The following is a 27,629-nucleotide window of genomic DNA, read 5'->3' as shown; positions in this document are numbered from 1 at the left end:
TATAGGAAGATGTTTCAGTTCATTTAATAATTACTTTTAAGATTTATCTGTACAGTGTTAATAACTGCAGAAGAGAGAAACAGTGAACAAGAAAAACAATGCATGCATAAATTAAAAATGCAAGTAGTATGCTCTCCAATATCCAGGAACAACAGCATTCTTTATGTTATTATAAAGTTCACATCTTTTAAGGAAACTATTTACCTAAAAATCTATAACATAAAAGGCTCTTCAAAATGGTTGTTTGCCTTCATTCAAATTGCAAAACCACAGCCACCTAATTCACTGGGTTTTCAAGATGCAGCAAACATAGAAAAAAATGTAATTATTTATTCAGGTAGTAGTTTTCCAAAAAAAATCAGTATTCTTATAAAGAGGATTTAATAGGTATGGGAATTACAAGAAAGCAAGAGAGTTCCAGAAAAATAACTACTTCTGCTTTACTGACTACACCAAAGCCTTTGACTGTGTGGATCATAAAAAACTGGAAATTCTTCAAGAAATGGGAATACCAGACCACCTTACCTGCCTCCTGAGAAATCTGTATGCAGGTCAAGAAGCAACAGTTAGAACTGGACATGGAACAACAGACTGGTTCCAAATCTGGAAAGGAGTATGTCAAGGCTGTATGTTGTCACTCTGATGATTAAACTTATACACAGAGTACATCATGCAAAATGCTGGGCTGGATGAAGCACAAGCTGGAATCAAAATTGCCAGGAGAGATATCAATCTCGGATATGCAGATGACACACCCTTATGGCAGAAAGCAAAGAACTAAAGAGCCTCTTGATGAGGCTTCAACATTCAGAAAACTAAGATCATGGCATCTGGTCCCATCACTTCATGGCAAATAGATGGGAAAACAGTGACAGACTGTATCTTTTTGGGCTCCCAAATCACTGCAGATGGTGACTGCAGCCAAGAAATTAAAAGATGCTTGCTCCTTGGAAGAAAAGTTATGACCAACCTAGATAGCATATTAAAAAGCAGAGACATTACTTTGCCAACAAAGGTCCATCTAGTCAACGCTATGGTTTTTCTAGTAGTCATGGATGCATGTGAGAGTTGGACTATAAAAAAATGCTGAGCGCCAAAGAATTGATGCTTTTGAACTATGTGTTGGAGAAGAGTCTTCAGAGTCCCTTGGACTGCTAGGAGATCAGACCAGTCCATCCCAAAGGCAATCAGTCTTGAATATTCATTGGAAGGACTGATGCTAAAGCTGAAACTCCAATACTTTGGCCACCTGATGCAAAGAACATATTCCTTGGAAAAGACCCCGATGCTGGGAAAGATGGAGGGCAGGAGGAGAAGGGGATGACAGAGGATTAGATGGTTGGATGGCATTACCGACTCAATGGACATGAGTTTGAGCAAGCTCCAGGAGTCGGGGATGGACAGGGAAGCCTAGCGTGCTGCAGTCCATGGGGTCGCAAAGAGTCAGACACGACTGAGCAACTGAACTGAAACACAAGATACTGTTAATTCCTAAAATCTCCTGTGAAGTTGCCCAGTCATGTCCGACTCTTCGCGACTCCATCGACTGTGGACTGCTAACCTCCTCTCTCCTTGGGAATTTCCAGGCAAGAATACTAGAGTGGTTTGCCATTTCCTTCTCCAGGGGATCTTCCAACCCAGGGATTGCACTGCAGGGAGACTCTTTACCATCTGAGGTACCAGGGAAACCCTTAAAATCTCTTATGTACAGTCAATTAAAATATCAAATGCTCCAATGTTAATGAAAATGACTAAATCGGTCATTTAAAAAATATCTGTCCTACAGTCAAAGGGAAAAATAATCTTGAACCGTATTTTGACAAACACACACTACCTTTCCTCTCCACATGGCTAATGATGATGAACGGGGGTGGGGGTCGGGGGGAGGCTCTAAGAGATGGCAGGGAGGAGGTCATATAAAGGCAAAAAGTTTTCATCTCCAAATATGGTAAAGAGCAGAATCTGAAAACTGCGACCAAAACAATTTAAGAAATCTCAAGCTATTATAAGATTCAGAACTTTTTAATGATGTATTGCTTTTTTAAAGATTGTTCAGATATGATTTTTTTTTACTTTTTATTAAAGAATATTCCAAAAGTTATTTCAAATGCATTTTTAAAAAGTATCCTTTGGTTAAAAGGAAATATAATTTCCCCCCAAAGGAATGATCCATAAATAAAGAGAAGCCTATATTCACAAGAATCTTCAAGGCCCTAAACAAAAGAACACACTCATAAGAGTACTGAGACATAGATTATTGAATGTAGAACTTCTCAATAAAAATATAATCCTCATAGAGGCCACTTAAATTGAGCTTTTTAAAAAAATTTCAGGACTCTGCTGGTGGTCCAGTGGTTAAGAATCTGCCTGCCAATGCAGGGGATACAGGTTCAGTCCCTGATCCAGGAAGATATCACATGCCATGGGGCAACTAAGCCCATGCACCACAGCTAGAGAGTAGCCCCAGCCTGCCACATCTAGAGAAAAGCCCATGCAACAGCGAAGACCCAGCACAGTCAAAAATAAAACTGAAAAAAAAAAATGCAAATTGCCGGGCTATCAATTATTCATTCTCAACTAACTAAAGAAAAATTAGCTAAGGCTAATTTGTAGGAACAAAACAGTGTATTTCCTCTTATCCAACTAAAATGATAGCAACGGATAGCCACCTATATTTAAAAACAAATTAAATCCTACATTTTCCTACATAACATGCATGCACCTCTCATGAAACAAGCAACAACCAGTAACTGCTGCTGCTGAGTTGCTTCAGTCGTGTCCGACTCTGTGCAACCCCATAGATGGCAGCCCACCAGGCTCCCCTGTTCCTGGGATTCTCCAGGCAAGAACACTGGAGTGGGTTGCCATTTCCTTCTCCAATGCATGCAAGTGAAAAGTGAAAGCGAAGTCACTCAGTCGTGTCCGACTCTTAGTGACCCCATGGACTGCAGCCCACCAGGCTCCTCCGCCCATGGGATTTTCCAGGCAAGAGTACTGGAGTGGGGTGCCATTGCCTTCTCCGAACCAGTAACTATCCCTTGCCCAAATCTGTCCCTGATCCTTTAACACTGCACACACTGCCAACACTGTGCTAGGTCTATACGGACTAGATTTTACAGAAGGAATTTGTTTACTGATCAGGTACCATAAAAGTTGTGGAGGAGGCAAGTTTCTCACATTAAATTACAATGAATATTAATTAATCCTTCAAGAACATTTTGACATTAAGTGTAAATGTAAAACCATGCAGCTAAAATAGTATTTAGGTAAGTTTAACAGAATACAGACATCAGGATAAGAACAATGAAGGATCATAGTAACCCACAGAAGTCTGTGAGCTGCGGTTACCCTTCCAACAGGGCTATCTTTCAGCCCTAACAGCTCTGAACAAGAGGCGTTCCATGTAAATCACCATCTCTGTTGCAAAAACAAGTTAAAACACATTCCTAGTCAATATGTCAGTACCTTTCTCTAAAAACTGCCATGTTTCTTTTATAGCTTACCCAAACCACCATGTACATTTGTGTTTTGCTGCTACTCCCAGTGTTTGGGAGTCAAAAAACATACCCTCTTCCTTCCTAATTTTTGCTAAAAAGGTTTTATCTTTCCTTTGATAACACCATCATACAGAGAAGCACACACACAAAACTCTTAGCCATACCTGAAACTGCTTCAGAACATGTCTCCAAAAGCAGATAATTCTACCTGTTCACCATAAAGTTCAAACTTCTTGAATGTCTTCAGGTTCTCCCTACTTAATGCCAACAGACTTAGTAGACAAAGACTCATACAGTTCCTTGACACATTGTTGACATGCAGATGTAAATAACTGCAACAATGACACCCCAGGAAATGACTGAGCACTCTATACATCTTATGACCCTCACTAAACAAGCACAGGGCAACCTGTTTATCCTCCTCAGTATTAACAGTCAACACTAAGAGGAAGAGACCCTCCAGGGCTTTCATCCTGCTTAGAATCATCTCAGTTAGAACACTGTAGCACTTCAGGAAAAGGATTTTTAAATTTGCCTCACAGAATTTACCCCAGACTCTTAGGATAAGAAAACATCTTAAGAATCACAGAGAAATCCTATAGATAACATGCTAGCCAATAAGGTCTTAGCCACAAGCTAAGACCAGTAGCTAGTCAGAATTCAAACGTAGCAGAAATGTAAAATACACACGAAATTTCACAGACTCAGTATGAAAGAATATAAAATATCTCATTGTTAACTTTTAAAACAGATCACTTGTTGAAATGATATATATAGGATTAAATAAAACATGTTGAAATTAATCCCATTTTTTTGGTAATGTGACTAAAAACCTTTAAATTGCTCGTGTACTAATGCCTTGTATTTCTATTGGACAGTACTACTGTAGACCCACAGCCTTAATTCTGACAACAAACTTTTACCACCTGGCATTTCCCAATCACAACAGTAACATAAAAGTCAAAAGAAAATAAGTATTTTGGCTTCTTTATCAGTTAAATTGAGGTAACAATAGAAAAAACTTTAAAATAGTCAGTGGAATCACTTTGACTGACACCAAAGAGATATTTTCAAAAAGGCAAAAATAGTACCAGATGCAAAAACTATACTTCTTAAGAAAATAAGATGGGGAATAAACAACCAAGGTTTTTCTAATAAAGTAGGTCTAAATGCTGATTATAAGGTTCATCTTTAAAGTAAAATGGACATTTCTTTCATTTCTAGCAACTGGGACCTCAGAAAAATAAAATATGTAATATTCTGTCTCTTGTGTTGTTTAAGCACCTACAACCTCAAACAAACCACTATTAACACTATAAAAGGGGAGATACTTATCATAACCTAATTCTCTTCTCCAAAATCAGAAGAGAATAACACCACTCAAAAGCAAAATTAAAAGTGACATCATTTTCTCCAGGGCTGAACATTATGAAGAAACCAAATTTTAAGATAAGGATTTTTACCACAATTTTTAAAAGTATATTTTAAAAGTGAGAAATTGAACCATATAGTTCTCTAAGTGAACTATTTCTTCTTTTACTGTAACACATCTTTCTGCTTTGATTTTAACAATATTTAGACCTCCAGAGCTTGCATATTTCTGAATCTACAAAAATATTTTTATAAGGAGAGAGGGGACAGCTCAGTAAAAGGATGGGGGGCAGGTCTGGTGTTCACTCAGGTATTCAGAGGGTGCAAGAATAATAACTTCTGGAGAACTGTCAATGGCAAAATCCCATTTTAAAAAGAATTTTTAAAAATTAAGACCAAAGGGTCCCCTGGGCTCCACAACAGTTGAGAAGATACTTTCTATGCTGTCCTAACAAATTTATAATCGGAAAAGATCACAGTTGGCCACCAATACCTTCTCCATTTGATATTTACCAGCTGAGTAAACCCTCAGACTTCTATTTGCTAAGTGATACATTCCTTAGAAACCTTTTCCTTGTGCATTTAAAATGCCAAGATCAATTACGCGGCCAGTAAAGTATGCAGAAAGGATGGTGCATATTTTAAAATAGGAAGTTGAATGCCTGCAGCTTCCTGCCTTGGTACAAAGAGTGATGCTGGTAAAGCTCTTGAGTATAATCCTTAAACACTGAAATCACTCTCAAAGAACTGAGGCTTCTAACACTGCCTAAGAGGTTAAAAAGACTGCCAAATTTTCCATTAGGGCATCCTATTTTTAGAGTCTTTGGAATCTCTCTTTTAAATTGCATTCCACAGTAAGATGTGTTGGACTAAGTTTACAAAAGCAACAACATAAGCATTCTAAGACCTTAATGTTTCCAAGCTTAGGACGAAATGCTAAGCTTTTACATTTTTCTTCTTTAAGTCTTAACTTTACACCTTTAACAACACGCAAATAAAAATAAAAACAAAGGTATATATTGGCCCGGAGGGAGGAATGGGAGGCACTAGGTGCTTCTTGACAGCCTAAGTGGTGAGGCGAGGGGGGGAACAGGTATGAAGGAAAATACAAATCACCCGCAGAGGTGGAGAGACTGTGGGCAACAGAATGAAAAGGAACAGAAGCGCAGAGGAAGCCGCAGGCTCCGCGGGCAGCCGGGCGACGGAGGACCTCTGGCGCGAGTGCCCTAGGGAGGGAGAAATGGGCGCGCGGCGCAGGGAGAGGCCACGGCGGCGAGAGAAAAAGAGGAAAACAGGGGAGCGGAGAAGGGGCGGAGGTGAGCGAACGGGGCTCCACCGCACCCGGAGGGCAGAGGCGGCGATGCCAGAGGAGGACAGCGCCGGGGAAGGAACGAGGGGGGTTCCCAATGGCTTTCCCCTCGGCCACCAGCCGGCCGGTCTCCTGCATCGCGCTCTTCCTCTCCTTACCTAGGAACAGGAGACGCAAGGAGGGCTACCGCCGGGCGCCGAATCTGTTTCCAGCCCCGCTCGCTGACATGGCGGCCGACGAGCTGTCACAGAGGTTGCTCAGGTCTCCCGCCGGTCGGGTGGAAGAGACACCTCTCGCCTTCCCGCCCCGCCTCCTTCTGCTCACCCCTCCCGGCAGGCGGGAGGGCGGCCGGCGGCCAGGGACCGCGGAGCATAGAGCGCGGACGGCTAGAGAGGAGGCACAGAGGGCAGACGACCATAGAGTCCCAGTTCAGACACCGCCTAGACGGGCCTTCTCTCTCCCCGGCCGTCCACTCGCAGTCCTCCGGCGTCTGCGCCGGCACGGAAACGGAAGTGACGGCAAAGGCAAGACGGAGAGGTCATTCGCAGGCACAGGGTGGAGTGTTTACTTCCGCCGGCCTAGTCTTGGAATAGGGCTAAGTGGCACGTGGGGTGTGCCCTGTATGGAGTTCGTCGACAATGTAACGATCCTGGGCGACCCTGGGACAGGCCTTAGAGGGTGAGAATGTGGGTCCCGGGGGCGGGAATTCCCTCTCGGCTGACGCTTTCAGCGTTTACCCGCGCTGGGCGATTTTGCGTTTTGAATTCCGGAGTGGCGAGGTGGAAGGACGTCCCGGCAGAGAACTGTCGTGGCTTGTATGACTTTCATACGCAACTGAAGCCCGATGTGGAATTTGGGAAATCGTCCTCGCGCCTGTACAAGTCCCGTTCCGAGACCAAGCGGTACGTAACCAGTCCGAGAGTGGCTGAGACCGTGGTGCGCATGCTGCGGGGAAAACGAAAAGCTGGCCAGCTAATCCTGGAGTGCAATCCAGGTGAGTCCCTCGCGGACTGCGTTTTCACGTCTGCGTACTGTCAGAAACATGACCCCTTCGTTTAATGAACTTCTATGGTCTGTGTTAATCCTGACTTCACATATTTCTGTATCAATTTGCACTTTACAAAATGTTTTGATAAAACATGCTCTTAGATTTCACTGTCTTCCCAAAAGAACTTTTCATCTCTGTAGTGCATTTTCCATAGACCGTAGCAGGATGCTGGGAACACAACAAGATTTATAGACTTACTGAAGAATAATTTTTTTTAAAGCACCATTTCCTATCACGAGCAGTCAAGTTCTGTTTGAAGTGAAGTGGAGTGAAGTCGCTCAGTCGTGTCCGACTCTTTGCGACCCCATGGACTGTAGCCCACCAGGCTCCTCCATCCATGGATTTTCCAGGCAAGAATACTGGAGTGGGTTGCCAGTTCCTTCTCAGGTTCTGTTTAGGTTTCGCAGTATCTTGCTATTAAAATATCCGGATAGCCAATAGTAACTGGTAAGCTAGAGGCAAGCTTTTTTGTTTTTTTCTTGAGAGGTAGTGGAACATTGTAATTAAGAGCGCAGGTTTTTCACTCTGAAGGAATGCTTTCAGAGCCATGCAGCACCACGTACCGGTTTTGATGTTGGAGTAAAGTGACTGTCTAATCCCCGATTTCCTTATATGTAAATAAGGAGTGTAATATCTACTTTGGGGATGTTGTGAGAATTAAAATTAGATCATACAGGTAAAACATCTAATTTCTTCGATATTGAAAAAGATTATGGTGTTTCTTTTGCAAATAAACTTTTTGTTCTTTTAATGTGCTAGGTCCTGGAGTACTCACCCGAGCATTGCTTGAAAGTGGTGCCAGAGTGATTGCCCTTGAAAGTGACAAAACTTTTATTCCAGAATTGAAGGTATATTTTTTTTTAAAAAAAGAATTTATTGTTCAGTCTGCTACATTCCAGTGTTTTAGGGAAGTAAAATTAAGCACACAGATTATTTTTAAAGAATCACTCTTACAGGCTATGCCATGAATATCTCCGTACTCTCAATGGATAGAACAGAGTAAGTATCAATGATTGCTGAATGACTGAAAGATAGTATTCAAACTTTTTTTTCCTAATTCTAGCTCTGCTACATGTGGGTGACTTTGAACAAAATGTATAACTGGTATCTCTAGGCTTGTTTCCTCATCACTAGTGGACTATCCTGTGCCTCTTCTTTCTTAGAAGGGAGCTTAGAATCTAGTTGCTAGTATTAGGATAATGGGACTATGCTAACCCTGGACTTAAGGACTCAGAGGCTGGAGAAGTTTGATGTATTCTTATAAAACTCCGTGGAGTAAAGGTATTATCCAAATGGATTTTTTAGTGAATTCAGCTTCATGTATGGCTGACAAGTTCAGTAAACAGTAAAGTGGAAATTCCTGGCCTCATTGCCAGCCTCTTTTTCTTTTTTTCTTTCCTTTCTTTCCTTCTTTTATAAATCGTTTGGTTCAATTCAGGAAAATAAAACCATACAACACATTAGATGGTTGTTTTTCTACAACTGAAAAAAACCAAGATTATAATCAGGTTATGTAATTGATGTTTAATCTGCTGAAATTCCAAAAACATGAAGAGAAAAAGGACACACAAAATTGTTCAGAGATTCAAGATCTTGAATGTGATTAAGTAAACAAAGCCATCTGTAATTTCAACCTGGAAATTAAAAACAAGATAGCTTTTATTTTGGTATTTAGAAGGGTGCCTACTTTTGAAGATTACACGTTCAGAGTTTTTCCAAGAGAATGCACTGGTCATAGTAAGCATCGTCTTCCAACAACACAAGACAAATCTCTACACATGGACATCACCAGATGGTCAATGCTAAAATCAGATTAATTATATTCTTTTCAGCCAAAGATGGAGAAGCTCTATACAGTCAGCTCAAAGAATAGCAAGGAGAGAGAAGAAAGCCTTCCTAAATGATCAATGCAAAGAAATAGAGGAAAACAATAGAATGGGAAAGACTAGAGATCTTTTCAAGAAAATTCGAGATACCAGGGGAACATTTCATGCAAAGATGGGCTCGATAAAGGACAGAAATGGTATGGACCTAACAGAAGCAGAGGATATTAAGAGGTGGCAAGAGTACATAGAACTACAAAAAAGATCTTCATGACCCAGTAACCACATTGGTGTGATCACTCACCTAGAGCCAGACATCCTAGAATGCAAAGTCAAGTGGGCCTTAGGAAGCATCACTACGAACAAAACTAGTGGAGGTGATGGAATTCCAGTTGAGCTATTTCAAATCCTGAAAGATGATGCTGTGAAAGTGCTTCACTCAATATGCCAGCAAATTTGGAAAACAGCAGTGGCCACAGGGCTGGAAAAGGTCAGTTTTCATTCCAATCCCAAAGGCAATGCGAAAGAATGCTCAAACTACTGCACAATTGCACTCATCTCAATGGCACCCCACTCCAGTACTCTTGCCTGGAAAATCCCATGGACAGAGGAGCCTGGTAGGCTGCAGTCCATGGGGTCGCTAGGAGTCGGACATGACTGAGCGACTTCACTTTGACTTTTCACTTTCATGCATTGGAGGAGGAAATGGCAACCCACTCCAGTGTTCTTGCCTGGAGAATCCCAGGGACGGGGGAGCCTGGTGGGCTGCTGTCTGTGGGGTCGCACAGAGTCGGACACGACTGAAGCAACTTAGCAGCAGCAGCAGCACATGATAGTAAAGTAGTGCTCAGACTTTGGCCACCTCATGCGAAGAGTTGACTCACTGGAAAAGACTGTGATGCTGGGAGGGATTGGGGGCAGGAGGAGAAGGGGATGACAGAGGATGAGATGGCTGGATGGCATCACTGACTCGATGGACGTGAGTCTGGGTAAACTCCGGGAGTTGGTGATGGACAGGGAGGCCTGGCGTGCTGCGATTCATGGAGTCGCAAAGAGTCGGACACGACTGAGCGACTGAACTGAACTGAACAGTGCTCAAAATTCTCCAAGCCAGCCTCCAACAGTATGTGAATCATGAAATTCCAGATGTTCAAGCTGGATTTAGAAAAGGCAGAGAAACCAGAGTTCAAATTGCCAGCATCCGTTGGATCATCAAAAGCAAGAGGGTTCCAGAAACACATCGATTGCTGCTTTATTGACTAAGAAAAGCCTTTGTGTGGATCACAACAAATTGTGGAAAATTCTTAAAGAAATGGGAATTCCAGACTACCTGACCTGCCTCTTGGGAAATCTGTATGCAGGTCAGGAAGCAACAGTTAGAACTGGACATGGAACGGACTGGTTCCAAATTGGGAACAAAGTACATCAAGGCTGTATATTGTCACTCTGCTTATTTAACTTCTAGGCAGTGTCCATCATGACAAACACTGGGCTGGAAGAAGCACAAGCTGAAGTCAAGTTTGCCGGGAGAAATATCAGTAACCTCAGATATGCAGATGACACCACCCTTATGTCAGAAAGTGAAGAATTAAAGAGTCCCTTGATGAAAGTGAAAGAGGAGAGTGAAAAAGTTGGCTTAAAACTTAACAGTCAGAAAACTAAGATCATTACATCTGGTCCCATCATTTCATGGCAAATAGATGGGGAAACAGTGACAGACTATCTTTTTGAGCTCCAAAATCACTGCAGATGATGACTGCAGCCAAGAAATTAAAAGATGCTCTGTTGATGGACAGGGAGGCCTGGTGTGCTGCAGTCCATGGGGTCGCGAAGAGTTGAACACAACTGAGTGACTGAATTGAACTGAACTGAAAGTGAAGAGCCATTCAAAGTTTTGAGTGAATTCATATATATGTGCCAGAATAAAAGAGAAGTAATTAAATAGAACCTTTGCAACCCTAAATCAGAGCCTTAAGTGGTGCTCTTAGCAAGCAGTGCTTCTAGCCACCTAAAGGCTCTCAGTTGTACTAAAAACTAAAAGGATTTTCAAGGTTAATGCTTGACTCAGCATGTTTACCTAAATTTAAAATCCTTCTCTCCCCTAGTCCACTCCCCTGATAAAATTCTCAGATTCCACATTAACAGTGTTTCAAATAGGAACAGTTTGTTTTCCTATTTGGATGTGCTAGAGATACACATGTTGTAAATTGTGTTCTATAACGATAAATCATCACAACTTGCGTAAGTCAACTACTCTTTAGTTTTGTTTTTATTTAAATAGATGGAGTTATATCTCATTTGAATATTGAAGAAATAGCTATGTGTATTCAGTAGAAGAGACATCATCTTTTGTGGTGGTTATTCAGTCGCTCAGGTGTATCCACTCTTTGCGACCCCTGGACTGCAGCACACCAGGCTCCTCTGTCCTTCACTATCTCCCAGTTTGATCAAACTGTTGTCCATTGAGTCAGTGATGTCATCCAACCATCTCATCCTCTTGTCTCCCCCTTCTCCTCTTGCCCTCAGTCTTTCCCAGCATCAGGGTCTTTTCCATTTGAGTCAGCTCTTCACAACAGGTGGCCAAAGTATTGCAGCTTCAGCTTCAACATCAGTCCTTCCAGTGAATATTCAGGGTTGATTTTGTTTAGGATTGACTGGTTTGATCTCCTTGCTGTCCAGGGGACTCTCAAGAGTCTTCTTCAGTACCACAATTCGAAAGCATCTATTCTTCGGTGCTCAGCCTTCTTTACGGGCCAATTCTCGTATCTGTATATGACTACAGCAAAAACGATAGCTTTAACTAGACGGATTTTGTCAGCAAAGTGATGTCTCTGCTTTTTAATGTTATCTGGGTTGGTCATAGCTTTTCTTCCAAGGAGCAGTTGTCTTTTATTTTTATGGATGCAATCATAGTCCATGGTGATTTTGGAGCCCAAGAAAATAAAGTCTGCCACTGTTTCCATTGTTTCCCCATCTCTTTGCCATGAAGTGATGGGACTGGATGCACTCTGCTCTCTCACTTTCATCAAGAGGCTCTTCAGTTCCTCTTTACTATCTGCCATAAGGGTGGTGTCATCTGCATATCTGAGGTTATTAATATTTCTCCCAGCAGTCTTGATTCCAGCTTGCACTTCATCCATACCAGCGTTTTGCATGATACACTCTGCATCGAAGTTAAATAAGCAGGGTGATAATATATAGCCTTGAAGTATTCCTTTCCCAATTTGGAAACAGTCTGTTGTTCCATGTCCGCTTCTAATTGTTGCTTCCTGACCTGCATACAGATTTCTCAAGAGGCAGGCCAGGTGGTCTGGTAGTCCCATCTCTTTAAGAATTTTCCACATTTTGTTGTGATCCACACAGTCAAAAGGGTTTAGTGTAGTCAATGAAGCAGAGTACATGTTTTTCTGGAATATCCTTGCTTTTTCTATGATTCAACGAATCCTGGCAATTTGATCTCTGGTTCCTCTGCCTTTTCTAAATCCAGCTTGAACGTCTGGAAATTCTCAGTTCACGTACTGTTGAAGCCTTGATTGAAGGATTTTGAGCATTACCTTGCTAGAACTTGAGATGAGTGCAGTTGTGCGGTAGTTTGAACGTTCTTTGGAGTTGCCCTTCTTTGGGATTGGAATGAAAACTGACCCTTTCCAGTCCTGTGGCCAATGCTGAGTTTTCCAAATTTGCTGGCATATTGAGTGCAGCACTTTTAACAGCATCATCTTGTAGGATTTGAAATAACTCAGCTGAAATTCCATCACGTCCACTTGGTTTGTTCATAGTTATGCTTCCAAAGGCACACTTCCTAAGGCTTTTGTGGTAAACTGTGTCTTAGTTCATTTATGTCTTCAACCTGTACTTCAGTATCCAGGTCTACAACTTCCTACCTGCATCTCCACTTAAGTCACGTAATAGGTGTCTCAAAATTATCATGACCAAAAATGTATTGTTTCCACTCCCAGCTCTGTGCCTTTTTCTATCACTAGTTTTTTTTAAGGGTCCTCTTGAAAGTAATCATTAAATGCTAAATAGAAATAGAGTCATTTATAGGTTGAATTCAAACAGTTAAGAAAGCTTAGTTTTTTCTTTTAACTCATAACTTTAAATTGAAGATTCACTGAAACCTTGTTAATACCTGTAGAATTTTTTGTGCATGAGAACCTCAGTGTGCACATAAAAATGTTGCTTTCTTCTGTTTGATTTTTAGTAACTTCGAATTAGGTTTGTAGAGTCAGTAGCCAGTACTTCCTTTCACTAGTAAGTTCTCAAGCGCTGCCAGGTGAAAAACGTATGGGCAGTAAAAAGATTGAGGTATATTTTTTGTCTTCTAGCAGGCAAGGAACTTTCCTTCTGTTGCTGCCTCTGACTTTAGGAAAAGTAAAGGAAAAATTAAGAAGCTAGAGAGGGACCTACAGAATGGGCCATGTTTGTTTGGTAAAGGACTTACTAAACTGTTCTGGGAAAAAATGGAATACTCTCTTGAATCTGTCTAGAAATATTCTCTTGGATCTATCTGTCTTTCACTTTAATATTTTTATTTTCTGTTATAAAACATATTCCCATTTTTAAACACTAAAATTTCTAAACAAGTTCTCTCTTTCTCTCTCTAGTCCTTAGGAGACAGTGTGAATGGAAGACTAGAAGTGATCTATTGTGACTTCTTTAAACTGGACCCTAGAAATCATGGTACAGTGACCCCTCCCGTTATGACTTCAGATATGCTTTTTCAGTATTTGGGAGTGAAAGCACATCCTTGGAAAAAAGGTGATTTTTGTCTTTCAGTAGAGAAGTAGCTTAGAGTTTGTCAGTTTTCTTTAGCAGTATACCAGGTTTGTTAAGATTTGTGTAAATATTTACATAGTATAGTTTATGGGCAGTTGCTCTTAAATTGATTATGGCTTTTCCGTCACCTAGATTCAATCAGAGCAGTTTTGTAGGGGCTAAGTTCTAGGTCATGGAATGATGCTAAGGCTTAGTTTTCATTGAAGTAACTTTAAAACAATATAGTTTGTTAACCTAATTTGACTCAGTAAAGTATACTCATAGGAAAAAAATGTTAAGAATTTATTTAAATACTTTTGCTTGTATCCTTAACAGGTTTCCCTTTAAAAGTAGTTGGGATCTTACCAGTTAAAACTGAGAGAAACACACTTTGGAAAATTTTACATGACCTGTATTCCTGTTCTTCTATTTATAAATATGGACGAGCAGAACTAAATTTGTTTATTTCTGAAAAGGAATGCCGGGTAGGTTGTTACAAGTACCTGATTAGGTTTTTGTTTTGAAAGAGTTCTGTGATTTTTATCAGATTAGTCTTAATCTGCGTGATTTTAATTTGGGCTCATGACATTTAAGAGTACCGAGGTTATTTTTAAATTTCTGTAGAGCGCTCCTTAGGTTTTATTTTTAAAAGGTTTTTGTGTGATAAAACATACGTAACTAAAGTTGACCACTGTAGCTGTTTTGAAGTGTACAGTTGCACGGCAGCGAGTGCACTCGCCTTGTGGTACAGCTGTTAACAGCACCTGTCTCTCCACAGAACTTCTTCATCGTTCCATTCTAAAGCTGTGCACCCACTAAGCAGCTAATTCCCCTTCCCCCATCTCCTGGACCCCTAGTAACCGTATTTTCTGCCTCTATGAATTTGACTAGTCTGTGTTCCTCATGTAAGTGGAATCGTACAGTATTCCACTTTGTGTCTGGCTTATTTCACTTACTGTTCTGTCTTTTTAGGGTTCATCCAAATTGTAGCACATGTCAGAATGTCATTCCTTGTTAAGGCTGAATAATAACTCTGTTGTATATTTACACCACCCCACCATCTTTCGTTTATCCACTTTTATCAATGGATATAAGTGACATGTAGCACTGTGTAAGTTTAAGGTATATAGTGTAATGTTTTGACTTATATACATAATGAAGTGATTGTCATAAGTTTTCTAAGCATCATCTCATACAGATAGAAATTAATAAAAAATACTTTTCCTTGTGAAGAGAACTCTTGGGATGTATGAATTTGTTTCTTGAAGTATAATTGATCTAAACAGTACGTTAGTTCCTGATACATATAACATGGTGATTTAAAATGTCTATGTTTTAAAAATGATCACCGTGGTAAGTCTAGTTAGCATCTGTCAAAACACAGAGATGCATTATCATTGACTATATTTCCCAGACTGTACCTTTCATCCCTCTGATAAATTTATTTTGTAACTGAGAGCATGTGCCTGCTAATTTCTTTTTCCTATTTCATTTATTCCCACACCCCCTCACCTCTGGCAACCTTCCGTTCTATCTGTAATTCTGTTTCTGTTTTATGTTTGTTATTTGTTTTTTAGATTTCACATATGAATAAAATTATACAGTATTTGTCTTTCTGTGTCTGACTTATTTGATATAGCTTAATACTCTGTAGGTCCATCCTTTGTTGTCAAAAATGGCAAGAGATCATTCTTTTTTAATGCTGAGTTATATTTTGTGTGTCTGTGTAATGTATATATTTATATGTCTCTCTCTCTATATATATATACACACACATATTTTTAAAGAACATACCCATCTTTATCCGTCTTCTTTACCCATTGAACTATCAGTGGGCAGTTAGATTATATTTCTTTCTTGGCTGTTGTGAATGATGCTGTAGTGAACAGTTGTAGACTTTTTATTCTCTGAAAGCTGAGGGCCTCCTAAAGTCCTTGAAAGTTATGTTTCTTTGCTGCTCAGAATGCTTCATGTTATTCATGTTTTAATCCAAGATAACTGGAAATGCTTATTTGTTTAAGAGCTACAGATTGGGATGGGGGTTGTGGGGGACCAGGGTCCAGAGATGAAAAGATGATTTGCTCACTCAGATCCAAATAGTAAGTAAATGGTGACTGTCCCTGGAAAGAGAAGAACTTCCCAGATGGCTCAGTGGTAAAGAATCCACCTGCCAATGCAAGAGCCACAGGAGACTCGAATTCAATCCCTGGGTCAGGAACATCCCCTGGAGTAGGAAATGTCAGCCCACTCCAATGTCCTTGCCAGGGTAATTCCATGCGCAGTGGAGCCTGGTGGACTACATTCAGTCCATATATAGCCCATCAGGCTCACATATTAAATGTACACGATGATATATTTCAGTATGAAAGTTTAAGGAGACTTTTACTTGAAATGGTTAAGATTTTGCATTTAATTCTCATTTTCTTTTATTTCTAGACACTATTAAGATATTACTGTTACCGTTTCTAGATGCTATTAAGATCTGACAGTTGATTTTGCTGTATTTTCCTTTTACTAGAAACTAACGGCAAATCCCCAAACTCCAGGCTTGTATCAGTCATTAAGTGTGCTCGGTCAAACAGCTTGTGGGATCAAGGTCCTGTGTACGGTGAGTAAAATCCTAAATTTCAACAAAGAGCTTCATTGTTTTTCAAAGAGGCTGCATTTCTGTAAATGAAGAAAAATTAAATTTCTTTTTTCCCAAGTATTTAAGATAATAGAGCACTGTGGCGATGTTTTGTGTCACAAATATGTATTTCATTGTAAAAGTTTTTATTCTTTTACAGTGGAGAGTTTACCTTTTTTTAAAATTTGATAGCTAATAGTCAATTACAAAATTTTTTTCCCTTCTATCTAAACATTTTTCTTGTTTTTAATGGCTATTTAATATCATTATAGAGCATTCTCCTTTTTAGTTTATTTCCTTAGGCAAGATCAAAGCTATCTAATAGAAACATAATACAAGCCACATGTGTAATTTTACATTTTTAAACAGTAACGTTATGAAAAGTCAGAAAAGGTTATTGCATAATTTACATTCTTCTTTGTGTAGTAAAAATCATGTGTATATTTTACACTTAAAACCAATTCAGACTGGATGCATTTTATGTGTTCAGGAGCTACGTATGACTTGTGGCTGCCATTTTGTGTGTATGTGTGTGTCTGCCATTTTTAATAGAGGCCTAAAGTATAAGAAAAAAGTGATAAATACCATTTCTTTCATAGCATAGTTTGCCCATTCTGTTTTTTATTGTGGTAGATTATCCATCAAGTTATTGTTAGGGATATGTCTGTGAATATTCTACGAACCCTTGTTCTTCCAAAGATATATTTGTTTAATTTTAAAGTCGCGTACGGTGTTTCTCCATGTAGTCTCTTCATTGCTTCTGTCCAGGAACACTTTAAGATCTTCAGTACGTACTTGGTCGTTAGAATATGATCTCATTTGATTGTAGCTTTTGTTCCAATTCTGGTTTTTCCCTCCAAAGCATCCCAGGTTCTTAGTTTGGATCGCTCTGTACCTTGTCTTATTTCTATCGTGCTCTCATCCTTTTTCTGTATTCCCAGAAATCTTTTTCGCCTTTGACCTTCATGGCACTGATCCTGCTTTCTGCCCATACTATATAATGCAATCTTGGTGCTGTAGTTCTTGGTTTTCCTAAAATCCTCTCTTAACCCCACTGATCTCTTCTCATTCTGTTGGCTTTTCATCTCAGCTCTTCTCTCCTCCTGACTTTTGTTTAGTTTCTTCATAGAGGCCCTCAGCTTTCAGGATAGTTTTATTGTTTTTTGCAGTATTTATTTTCAAAAGCCATATGTTGACTTTTGCCATTTATTAACCTCAAGAAAGGACAAGTTATTCTAGACCCAGCATTTTAAACAGTTTTCCATTACATTAATATGTCTGCTACTGGAGGGTCCATTGTTAAACCCAGTTCCCAAGGTCTTGTAGGTTTTCCTCTCCTGTGGGTTTGGTAAATAGAAATGAGGTCTCCTCTGTGCCCACTGCAGAGCCCTAAACTACTGTAGATAGACCAGGTGTAGGAGTGTGCTGTGCACTGCCCGCTGCTACTGCTGTTGCTCTGCCTTCCTCCTCTTGGTGACATTCGTGAAACTGCTGGGAACTGATGGGCAACAATTGCATTTTTCATTCTATGTCAGCAGCAACTGCAATTAGTAATAAATTATAATTTTTGACAGTAGACTTTCAAACCTTACACCCAATATTATGTCTTAGTCTTTTAACTCTGTGTCAAATGCTGTTCTTTTGCAATTAAATGTGTGTGTATGAAAGTGAAAATTGCTCAGTTGTGTCCAGCTCTTTGCAACCCCATGAAGCCTATTAGGCTCCTCTGTCCATGGAATTCTCCAAGCAAGAATACTGGAGTGGGTGGCCATTCCCTTCTCCAGGGGGTTTTCCTGACCCAGGGATTGAACCCAGGTCTCCTGCATTGCAGGCTGATTCTCTACCATCTGAGCCACCAGGGAAGCCAAATATGTGTTTAATGTATGTACACATATTAAATAAATTCTTGTGTGTATGTATACACACACACACACACACACACACACATACACACACACAATTTTTCAGTTGGGTCATCTTTTAAAAATTGCTTCACATACAAAATTGTTTATACCAAAGTTAGATACAAAGAAGTAATGATTCTTTTAAAAATTGACATAGTTTGTCTCCTTACATGTCCCAGCATATTCATATCAGTGACTTTTCCACTAAAGCAGAACAGAAACATCCTCAGTATTGATCTAATAGCCCCTAAACTGATTGTGCATATAATAGAGAAATGCTTGCTAACTTAAGAATGTATTTACATAATTATATTAAGGGCAGCCGTGTTTATCTAAGCAAGTAATAGAGTTACCAGTATTGGGATAGACCTTTGACCCTCCTTTTATCTAAAAAAAAGAGAAGAAAAATGTGTATGATTTAACTGTCGCATATTTTTCTTAAATTCAGTTAGACTTGGCTTTAATTTATTCTGCTGTATAGGCAAGACATTTTTTAAGGAGGTAATGATGTATGGCACTTTGTCCAAAAAGAAATGAAAGAAATGTGTATTTTTAATTTATCTTCCCTCAAGGAGCCTTCCTCATCATTTGACACGTATACTATAAAGGGACAGCTGGAAAAGCAAAGGCATAGGGTAAGAATGAATGAATACCTTTTCCTTTCTTCCTCTGAATGTAACATACTTTGTTTTCTTTTGCATTACCTGGTATTCTGTATTTACTGAAATTTTAAATTTTAGAATATCTCGAACTTTTACAAATATATCTTATTGCTTTTAATATATATTCAAATTTTTTTGTTAAAGAGTTGTATTTTTCAGCTATTTATACAGTGAAAGTGAAGTCACTCAATTGAGTCTGACTCTTTGTGACCCCTTGGACTTGTAGCCCACCAGGCTCCTCCGTCCATGGGATTTTCCAGGCAAGAATACTGGAGTGGGGTGCCATTTCCTTCTCCAGGAGATCTTCCCGACCCAGGGATTGAACCTGGGTCTCCTGCATTGTAGGCAGACGCTTTTATTTTCCAGCATAATAATAGGCTTAAACCCAGATTCTGTCTTCTCTTTTTAATTTTTGAAATGAAGATACATCTCAAATTTGGAAAATACGGTTATTTTAATAGTCATCTAATTTGATAAACTAAAAATAAGATTTTTTTTCCCTTTATAAGGTGCCAAAGTGATGATGTTATAAAGTGATCCTCTATTAAGATTATATAGAGCTACTTATAACAATTTTTGGACTCAATTCAGAAGTTCCACTTTGGGATTAAATGCTAATGATGTCCTAATCTCAGTGTATTAGCTCAGTCTGATGTTCCCAATTGCTTCCTACTTTGTTTTTTTCTCACTCTTGCCACTAAAGGAAAACAGGAAAATTTTCAATTTTTAAATAATCCTGACTTCAGACTAACCAGCGATCATTATAATTTTAGTGGTGTTGCCCTGTCTGTAAACATAATTTATGGAGCCTCACAAAATAGGAGTGCATTTTGGCTTGGCACCGCTAGGTGTTTATCCATATGACCTGAAAATGAGTAATGCCCCTGCATTTAATACACTTTCTCATTTTCTCATTGAGAGTGTCAAAAGGGAAAATATTTTTTTGGCTAACATAATTGTTCAAACTTTTAGAGATGAAGATGAAATAACCAAATGTTACATTTCATGAGAAATTTTTATTCAGATATTTCACATGTGTCTTTGATGTTGGTATGTTCATAATTGTTAAGAAGCACTTTTAGATATTTAACAGATTTTCTAAAGCACATGATCTTCATTATCCACATGGTTTGAGGTTTCCACTTTTTTGAAGCCATGTTTTTGTGTTGTTCCTGGAAATTTTTTCTTAAGCTATTAAATACAAATAGCCATTCATTGACATTGGGGAAGTCATTTTTTCTTCCTTATTTATCAAATGAACCAAAATCTGTAACTCCAGATCTATCTTCAAGGTGCTTTTTAAAGTCACCTTCAAAAAACTTGTTAACAATGCTTTCAATTGTAAGGTTATTCCCCTCCCTAGTTAATAATTGCTAAATATTTTAAAATTTTACTGCCTTGCTTTTTTATTCTTCAGCTACAAGAATTCAAAAGCAGAAACCAAAGCTGATTGAAATTTTCTTTTTTGGCCATCATGTCTTCCACAAATAGTATTTTTGTTTACATATGTGTATATATACATTTTTTTTTTAATAAAGAAAGGGATTGTTGTATAGTAGCTGAGTCATGTCTGACTCTTTCGCGACTCCATGGACTGTGGCCTGCCAGGCTCCTCTGTCCATGGGATTTCCCAGGCAAGAATACTGGAGTGGGTTGCCATTTCCTTCTCTGGGCGATTTTCCAGACCAAGGGATCAAACCCATGTCTCCTGCTTGACAGGTGGATTCTTTACCACTGAGCCACCTGGGCAGCCTAAATAAGAGATGACTAGCTAATATGTGAGATTTCCTAAGAACTCAAGCATAAGGCTCCCTCTGCTCTGAGGAATTAATTTTGGGGGGAGAAACAGCTTAACGTTACATCAAGTCATGTACAGTTTTTGTTTTAATCTGTATGACACTATATACTAGAGCAGGTTGGCAAACCTTTTGTGTAAAAGAGAGTACATATTTTATGCTTTGCAGGCCACATACAGTCTATCACATATCCTCTGTGGATTTGTTGGTATTGTTTGTTTTCTAAGAGTCCTTTATATATGTAAAAACAATTTGTAGTTCCATAGTATACAAAAACAGGCAGGCCATGCTTGCTAACCCTATATTTTTAAAAATCCAAATAAAAATTATAAGGCAATAATTTGTTTATGTTTAGTATTTGCTATTATGCCTCAAATACAGAAGAGACTCAGTATATATAAGTGTCACATTTAGGATTTCATTTTCCCTGCTTACAAGTTAATAAGCTGTCACTCTTTCGTAGTGCTGGCCAGAGACACACAGCCCTGTGTCCCTTGGAAAAATGTGAATTGCTTGGTTGAGTGGTGTGCGTGCAGTGGGTTTGCCTTGCAGCTGAGGAACACAGAGCTGGGGGTGTCCATCCCTATTATAGCAAACATTTTGTCCCGTAGAGGGGCATTGTCTCATCCCCCAGGAGAATAGCCCAGGTTAAGAGCAACTGGGGCCTTGCTTTATTGGCACATCCAAAAAGAAGCTCTAGAGACACTCAGGGTCTATGATGATTCTGTCTTCCAAAAGGTAAATTGAATGCATCAGTGAACAGTGTCTTTCACGGGCAATATTTTATGACTAATACATTTTATTTTCCTTTCTCTGCAGGAATCATTAGAACAAAACCTGTGTTTTGTTCAGTTGACTCCTCATAGAAATTTATTTACAGGAACCTTAACACCTTTTAACTATGATGTGTTTTTTCACATGTTAAGGCAATGTTTTATGAAACGCAATGCCAAGCTAATAGACCATTTACCGTAAGTAAGAATTATACAAGCAAATACAAAAGTAGCAACTTAATGTGAGAATTGTGCTTTCATGTTAAGAGCTTTGTTTTTATATCTTTTATGGCTTCGTTAACAGTGAGGGACCATGTTTTCACTCATCTATTAATATTGCTTCAAAATACTTCCTTTTTGCTGGTACATATTTTGAGGAAAATATATTTTCCACACAATTTTCCAGTTAAGGAAATGAATTTTCCAATTAGTTTTCTTAATTTTCCAATTAAGCTCTCCTGAGCTTAATTTTTTCCCCCTTCTTTGGAAAACAACTAGGGATGCTTAAAATTTGTTTTATCTTTGTCGAGATTAATCTGCATGAAGACCTGGCTCCTTGCCACTGGCGTTAGTGGTGGCATACCCACCGTCTGCATCTGGTCATTGCCTGTCCTCGGTGGTTCTGTTTCCTAACCAAAGTAGGCACAAATCATTATACCACCCAGGTCCTCCTACTGTGGGTCATACCCTGTATTTCTACCTAAAGCTTTGGAGATGCTATGAACTGCAAGGATGTTTATACCCGTCACCAGGATTCCATTCACAGTCAGAAAAGTATTGGAATATTTTCCACCAAAACATTTTACTACAGTTGTTTACTTGTTATTGTCAGAGGCTCACAGATGGTTTCTCGCTAGACCAATACAGAATAAGGCAGTGCTTATTTATTTATCGGAGAAGGCAATGGCACCCCACTCCAGTACTCTTGCCTGGAAAATCCCATGGATGGAGGAGCCTGGTAGGCTGCAGTCCATGGGGTCACTAAGAGTCAGACACGACTGAGCGACTTCACTTTCACTTTTCACTTTCATGCATTGGAGAAGGAAATGGCAACCCACTCCAGTGTTCTTGCCTGGAGAATCCCAGGGACAGAGGAGCCTAGTGGGCTGCCGTCTATGGGGTCGCACAGAGTCGGACATGACTGAAACGACTTAGCAGTATTTATTTATAATTTATGTAATTATAAATTATAAGTTTATTATCTACTTCTAATTTATTCACAGTAATAGTTACACAAAAATGTGAAAAATTATTTCCTCTTTGAAAACAGACAGTAGTTTCTGCTGTTTGTATACTTACTGAACTTCTACCTAAACATAAATGGAGTTAATTTTTTGCAAAGAGAGTTAAAAGATGAAGCAGGTGGGCAGAAGAATTTTTTTGAAGGACAAATGTTAAACTAGTGTTTTGCTTAAGAATCGATTAGAACATGTTAAAGCCTAAATCTGCTCTTTTCATTGCAGCAAGCCATGAAACTTTAGGAATAGACATAGTTAAAGCTATTTACGATATGCAGGCTCTTAAACTGAATAAGATTAATTTACATATATTGTTAGACATTTAAAATTGGGCTTAGAAACCACCTCTATCAGCATTCACTGCCAGTTTTGTTATGAAAGATACTTAAGCAGATTTACTTTGTGTTTATTTTGCAGGTCATTGAGTCCAATTGATGCAGTGCATATATTGAAGCAAATAAAAAAACATAAGGATGTGAGAGTTGTAGATATGTACCCTAAAGACTTTCAGCGCCTTTTTGAAACCATAGAATGTTCAAAAGATGATACCTGTAAGTGGCTCTATGATGAATTCATGGAGGATACACTCTCATAGTGAAGTGGACTGCTAAGACATTAACTGGAGCTGTCTATTATTTTGGAAATTATGACACAAATGAAAAAGAACTGAGTTTGAAAAGCTCACATCCTTTCAGAAGATAACTGTTCTTGTTTTGCACAACTCGGCAGATCGTTTCTTCTGCCACTGATAATGGTGTATTGGATAAAACAGTGGTTGCTATTTTATTCAAATGAATGAAATGAAAACATCTGTTAATTGAGGATTTAATCAAATTGGATTTGTTTTGTTTTAAATTGCTGTCTGTTGTAAGCATACTGGTAGTTATAGGGTATTACTAGGTGAAATTTAGTTTTAGAAATTCTTTTGGCCTTATATCGTATGCTGTATTTAAATTTTCCATTTTTGCTGTTGATTTTTATATCCTCCTGGGGGAGCAGAAGAGTACAGAAACGTGGAAGGTAAACTGATTTAATAGGTTTGTTTTATTTTTCAGTTTATTGAAATGTATTATCAAGTACTGTACAGTTATTTAAATTTTAATATGGTTTAAACTTTTTTAGAAATTAAAATATTTTAAGTAATAGGATTTTGTGACTTTTTGTTTGTATCTGTTCAAACATAAAACTGACCCTGACTTATTCACTTAAAATCCTGTCTTGTGTAGTCAGTGTACTTCAGTGAGTTAATCAGTCTGTTATTCAGAAGTTTCATGCATTTTTGTTCCATCAAGAACATCTGAAGTTAAGACTTTTATAAAGAGTCAGACACGACTGAGCGACTGAACTGAACTGAAATGGAATTAAAAATATCTGTTTTCTTAGCTCTTTGAAGAAGCTTCTAGATTTTACCTGAGGCATATCTAATCTCCTCTGTTAGATTTCTTTGGTGTTATATATAACACTTCATAATACCTAAGACATATTATTAGTTACTCACTGTAAGGCACATTAGTAATAATATTTAGCAAAACCATTTCTTCCTGACTTTCCTGCTGTTGTCCTTGGTTTACATTTCAGTCCAGCTAGAAACTCTGAGTCCTTTTTTCTCTTGTAGTTCCTATCCTACTATTACATAATCTGCCTGATCTTCATAAAGTCTTTCAGTCTTCCTTCTCAGTCCTATGCGTTACGTCTAAATTTCTCCTGAAACTTACCTACTTCTCTCTCATTTTCATTACATCTTGTTTATTACTGCTATATTAATCTTTTTAAAACATTTATTTCACCATAGATTCTTCTGAGGCCTTGGTTTCCTAATGAGTAATAGTGGCATTTATCAGGGTTATTATCAGGAGTGGTGGGGCTTCCCAGGTGGCATTAGTGGTAAAGAACTGCCTGCCAATGCAGGAGATGTAAGAGATGCGGGTTCAGGCCCTGGGTTGGGAACATGCCTGGAGAAGGGCATGGAACCCACTTCAGTATTCTTGCCTGGAGAATCCTGTGGACAGAGGAGCCTGGCAGGCTACAATCCATGGGGTCACAGAGTCAGACACGACTGAAGTGACTTAGCAGCAGCAGGAGTGGTAGTGGTAAATGTTGATATAATACAGAGTTTAAGAAAAGAAAAGAATAATTACGTATTCACTAAAAAATAAAGTAATTAATGAAGCTTAATATGTAGGGATAGTTGCTTATGGTAACAGGTGCCCCAAGAAGTTTGAATTATAGTTAGCCTTGTTGCACAGTAAAAGCACAGGGGAGTCAATAGTAACCAAAGCCTCTGGAGAGGTCAGTTAACTAAAAATTTACAACCAGTGTAATTATCAGTTAGGCCAGTTTCAAATAAGTGGTGGAGCCAGAACCCTGATGGTGGGAGTGTGTGCTTTGTTGTAAACTTGGCTGTATAGGGGCAGAAAAAGAAGTCGAGGTGTAGGATGGGTCCCTATAGTTCTTGGTTGATTTTTTTTAACATGAGACATTTAAATAGGTTGTTCAGTTGCTAAGTCGTGTTTGACTCTTTGTGACCCCGTGAGCTGCAACACACCAGGCTTTCCTGTCCTTCACTATCTCCTGGAGTTTGCTCAAACTATGTTCATTGAGTCAGTGATGCTATCTAACCATCTTGTCCTCTGCTGCCCTCTTCTTTTGCCTTCAGTCTTTCCCAGTATAAGGGTATTTCCCAATGAGTCACCTCTTCACATTAGGTGGCCAAAGTATGGAGCTTCAGCATCAGTCATTTCAATGAATATTCAGGGTTGGTTTCCTTTAGGATTGACTGGTTTGATCTTGCAGTCCAAGGGACTCTCAGGAGTCTTCTCCAGCACCACAGTTCGAAAGCGTCAGTTCTTCAGTGCTCAGCCTTTTTTATGGTCCAATTCTCCCATCCATACGTGACTACTGGAAAAACCATAGCTTTGACTATAGGGTCATTGTTGGCAAAGTGATGTCTCTGCTTTTTAAAGTGCTGTCTAGCTTTGTCATAACTTTCCTTCTAAGAAGCAAGTGTCTTTTAATTCCATGGCTGCAGTCACCCCCCCCAAGAAAATAAAATCTGTTACTCTTTCCATTGTTTCCCCATTTATTTGCTATGAATTGATGGGACCGGATGCCATGATCTTAGTTTTTTGAATGTTGAGTTTTAACCCAACTTTTTCAGTCTCCTCTTTCACTCTCATCAAGAGGCTCATTCGTTCCTCTTCGCTTTTTGCCGTAAGGGTGGTGGGTCTGAATATCTGAAGTTGTTGATATTTCTCTTGGCAATCTTAATTCCAGCTTGTGATTCCTCCAGTCCATGACATACTCTGCATATAGGGCTTTCCAGGTGGCTCAGCAATAAAGAATCTGCCTGCAGTGCAGGAGTTTCAGGAGACAAGTTCAATCCTTGGGTCTGGAAGAACCCCTGGAGGAAGGCATGGCAACCCACTCCAGTTTTCTTGCCTGGAGAATCCCATGGACAGATGAGCCTGGCAGGCTACAGTCCATAGAGTCAAAAAAGTGAGACATGACTGAAGCGACTTGGCACACACCCATGCCCTCTGTATATAAGTTAAACAGTGTGACAATATACAGCCTTGATGTATTCCTTCCCCAATTTGAACTGGTTCATTGTTCCATATCCAGTTTTAACTGTTGCTTCTTGACCTGCATACAGGTTTCTTAGGAGGCAGATAAGGTGGTCTGATATTCCCATTTCTTTCAGAATTGTCCACAGTTTGTTGTGATCCACACAGTCAAAGGCTTTGGTGAAGTCAATGAAGCAGAAGTAGATATTTTTCTGGAATTCCCTTTTTCTATGATCCAGTGAATGTTGGCAATTTGATCTCTGATTCCTCTGCCTTTTCTAAATCCAGCTTGTACCTCTGGAAGTCCTTAGTTCACACACTGCTGAAGGCTAGCTTGAATGGATTTGAGCATTACCTACTAGCATGCGAAATGAGCACAATTGTATGGTAGTTAGAACATTCTTTGGCATTGCCTCTTTGGGGTTGGAATTTTCTAGCCCTTTGGCCACTGCTGAGTTTTCTGAATTTGCTGACATATTGAGTGCAGCACTTTAACAGCATCATCTTTTAAAAAGTATTCAGTCCTGTCAGATTCTTTGCGATCCCATGTCCTGTAGTTCGCTCGCCAGGCTCCTTTGTCCACAGGATTCTCCAGGCAAGAATACTGGAGTGGGTTCAAAGACCTCCTCCAGGGTGTCTTCCTCACCTAGGGATCAAACCCACATCTCTTATGTCTCCTGCATTGGCAGGCAGATCCTGTATTGCTAGTGCCACCTGGGAAGCCTTTAAACACGTTACTAGGTTACAAGAATGAAGTCAGCGGAGAAAGACATGTTAAATAAAGCTCAGAAGGATTAGCTGATGTTTTTAAGAAACGGTATGATGTCAAAAGACCAGAAAAGCACATGTTGTGGAAACAAGGTAAAAAGAGCTGGGTATGGGTGCTGATACAGATGTATGCAGGGAGCAAAAGATGAATTAATGCCTTTTAACTGGGAGAATCTGGGGACAGGAAGGATCAACCTGAAATAATGGACATGAAGCTAACAAGACCTGCCAATGAAAAAAGGACTCCCAGATCTGAGGCTGGGTTATGCCAGTGATGGTTCCTTGTTCATTACTTAGAACCCTGAGCTTTCAGTCTTTACACTGAATTTCTCTCTCCGTCTCTTTCTCTCTTACACATTCTCTGAGCCAGAATGTCTGCTCCTGACCGGAGACCTTAGCTGCATAGCTCCTTAATCTCTACATGGTGTCTCTTTCCTGATGGGCAGAAAGAGGATTTATAAGTTTAAACTGCCTAGGATGGTGTCTAACAAAT

At 39.3% G+C, this 27,629-nt stretch overlaps 2 protein-coding genes across 2 annotated transcripts in view; one reads left to right on the top strand and one right to left on the bottom strand.

The window, feature by feature from the left end:
* CNST (consortin, connexin sorting protein) overlaps positions 1–6,470 on the bottom strand; it is a 97,802-nt gene extending 91,332 nt beyond the window's left edge. The window contains exon 1 of the mRNA XM_006062416.3: positions 6,336–6,470. The gene's annotated coding sequence lies outside the window, so the exon portion shown is untranslated. The remainder of the gene's footprint in view (positions 1–6,335) is intronic.
* Positions 6,471–6,714: 244 nt separating this feature from the next.
* TFB2M (transcription factor B2, mitochondrial) lies at positions 6,715–23,951 on the top strand. The gene is made up of 8 exons (XM_025286021.3): positions 6,715–7,171; positions 7,985–8,073; positions 13,656–13,809; positions 14,143–14,291; positions 16,325–16,414; positions 18,909–18,971; positions 21,614–21,765; positions 23,223–23,951. The coding sequence occupies exons 1-8, from the start codon at positions 6,862–6,864 to the stop codon at positions 23,398–23,400; spliced, it is 1,185 nt and encodes a 394-aa protein (XP_025141806.3). The 5' UTR covers positions 6,715–6,861; the 3' UTR covers positions 23,401–23,951.
* Positions 23,952–27,629: the final 3,678 nt, after the last annotated feature.

This window comes from Bubalus bubalis, chromosome 5 (genome assembly GCF_019923935.1).
Source record: "Bubalus bubalis isolate 160015118507 breed Murrah chromosome 5, NDDB_SH_1, whole genome shotgun sequence".
NCBI classification, from domain to species: Eukaryota; Metazoa; Chordata; class Mammalia; order Artiodactyla; family Bovidae; genus Bubalus; species Bubalus bubalis.
The sequence above is the reverse complement of the archived record's forward strand: the minus strand, read 5'-3'. Positions and strand labels throughout refer to the sequence as shown.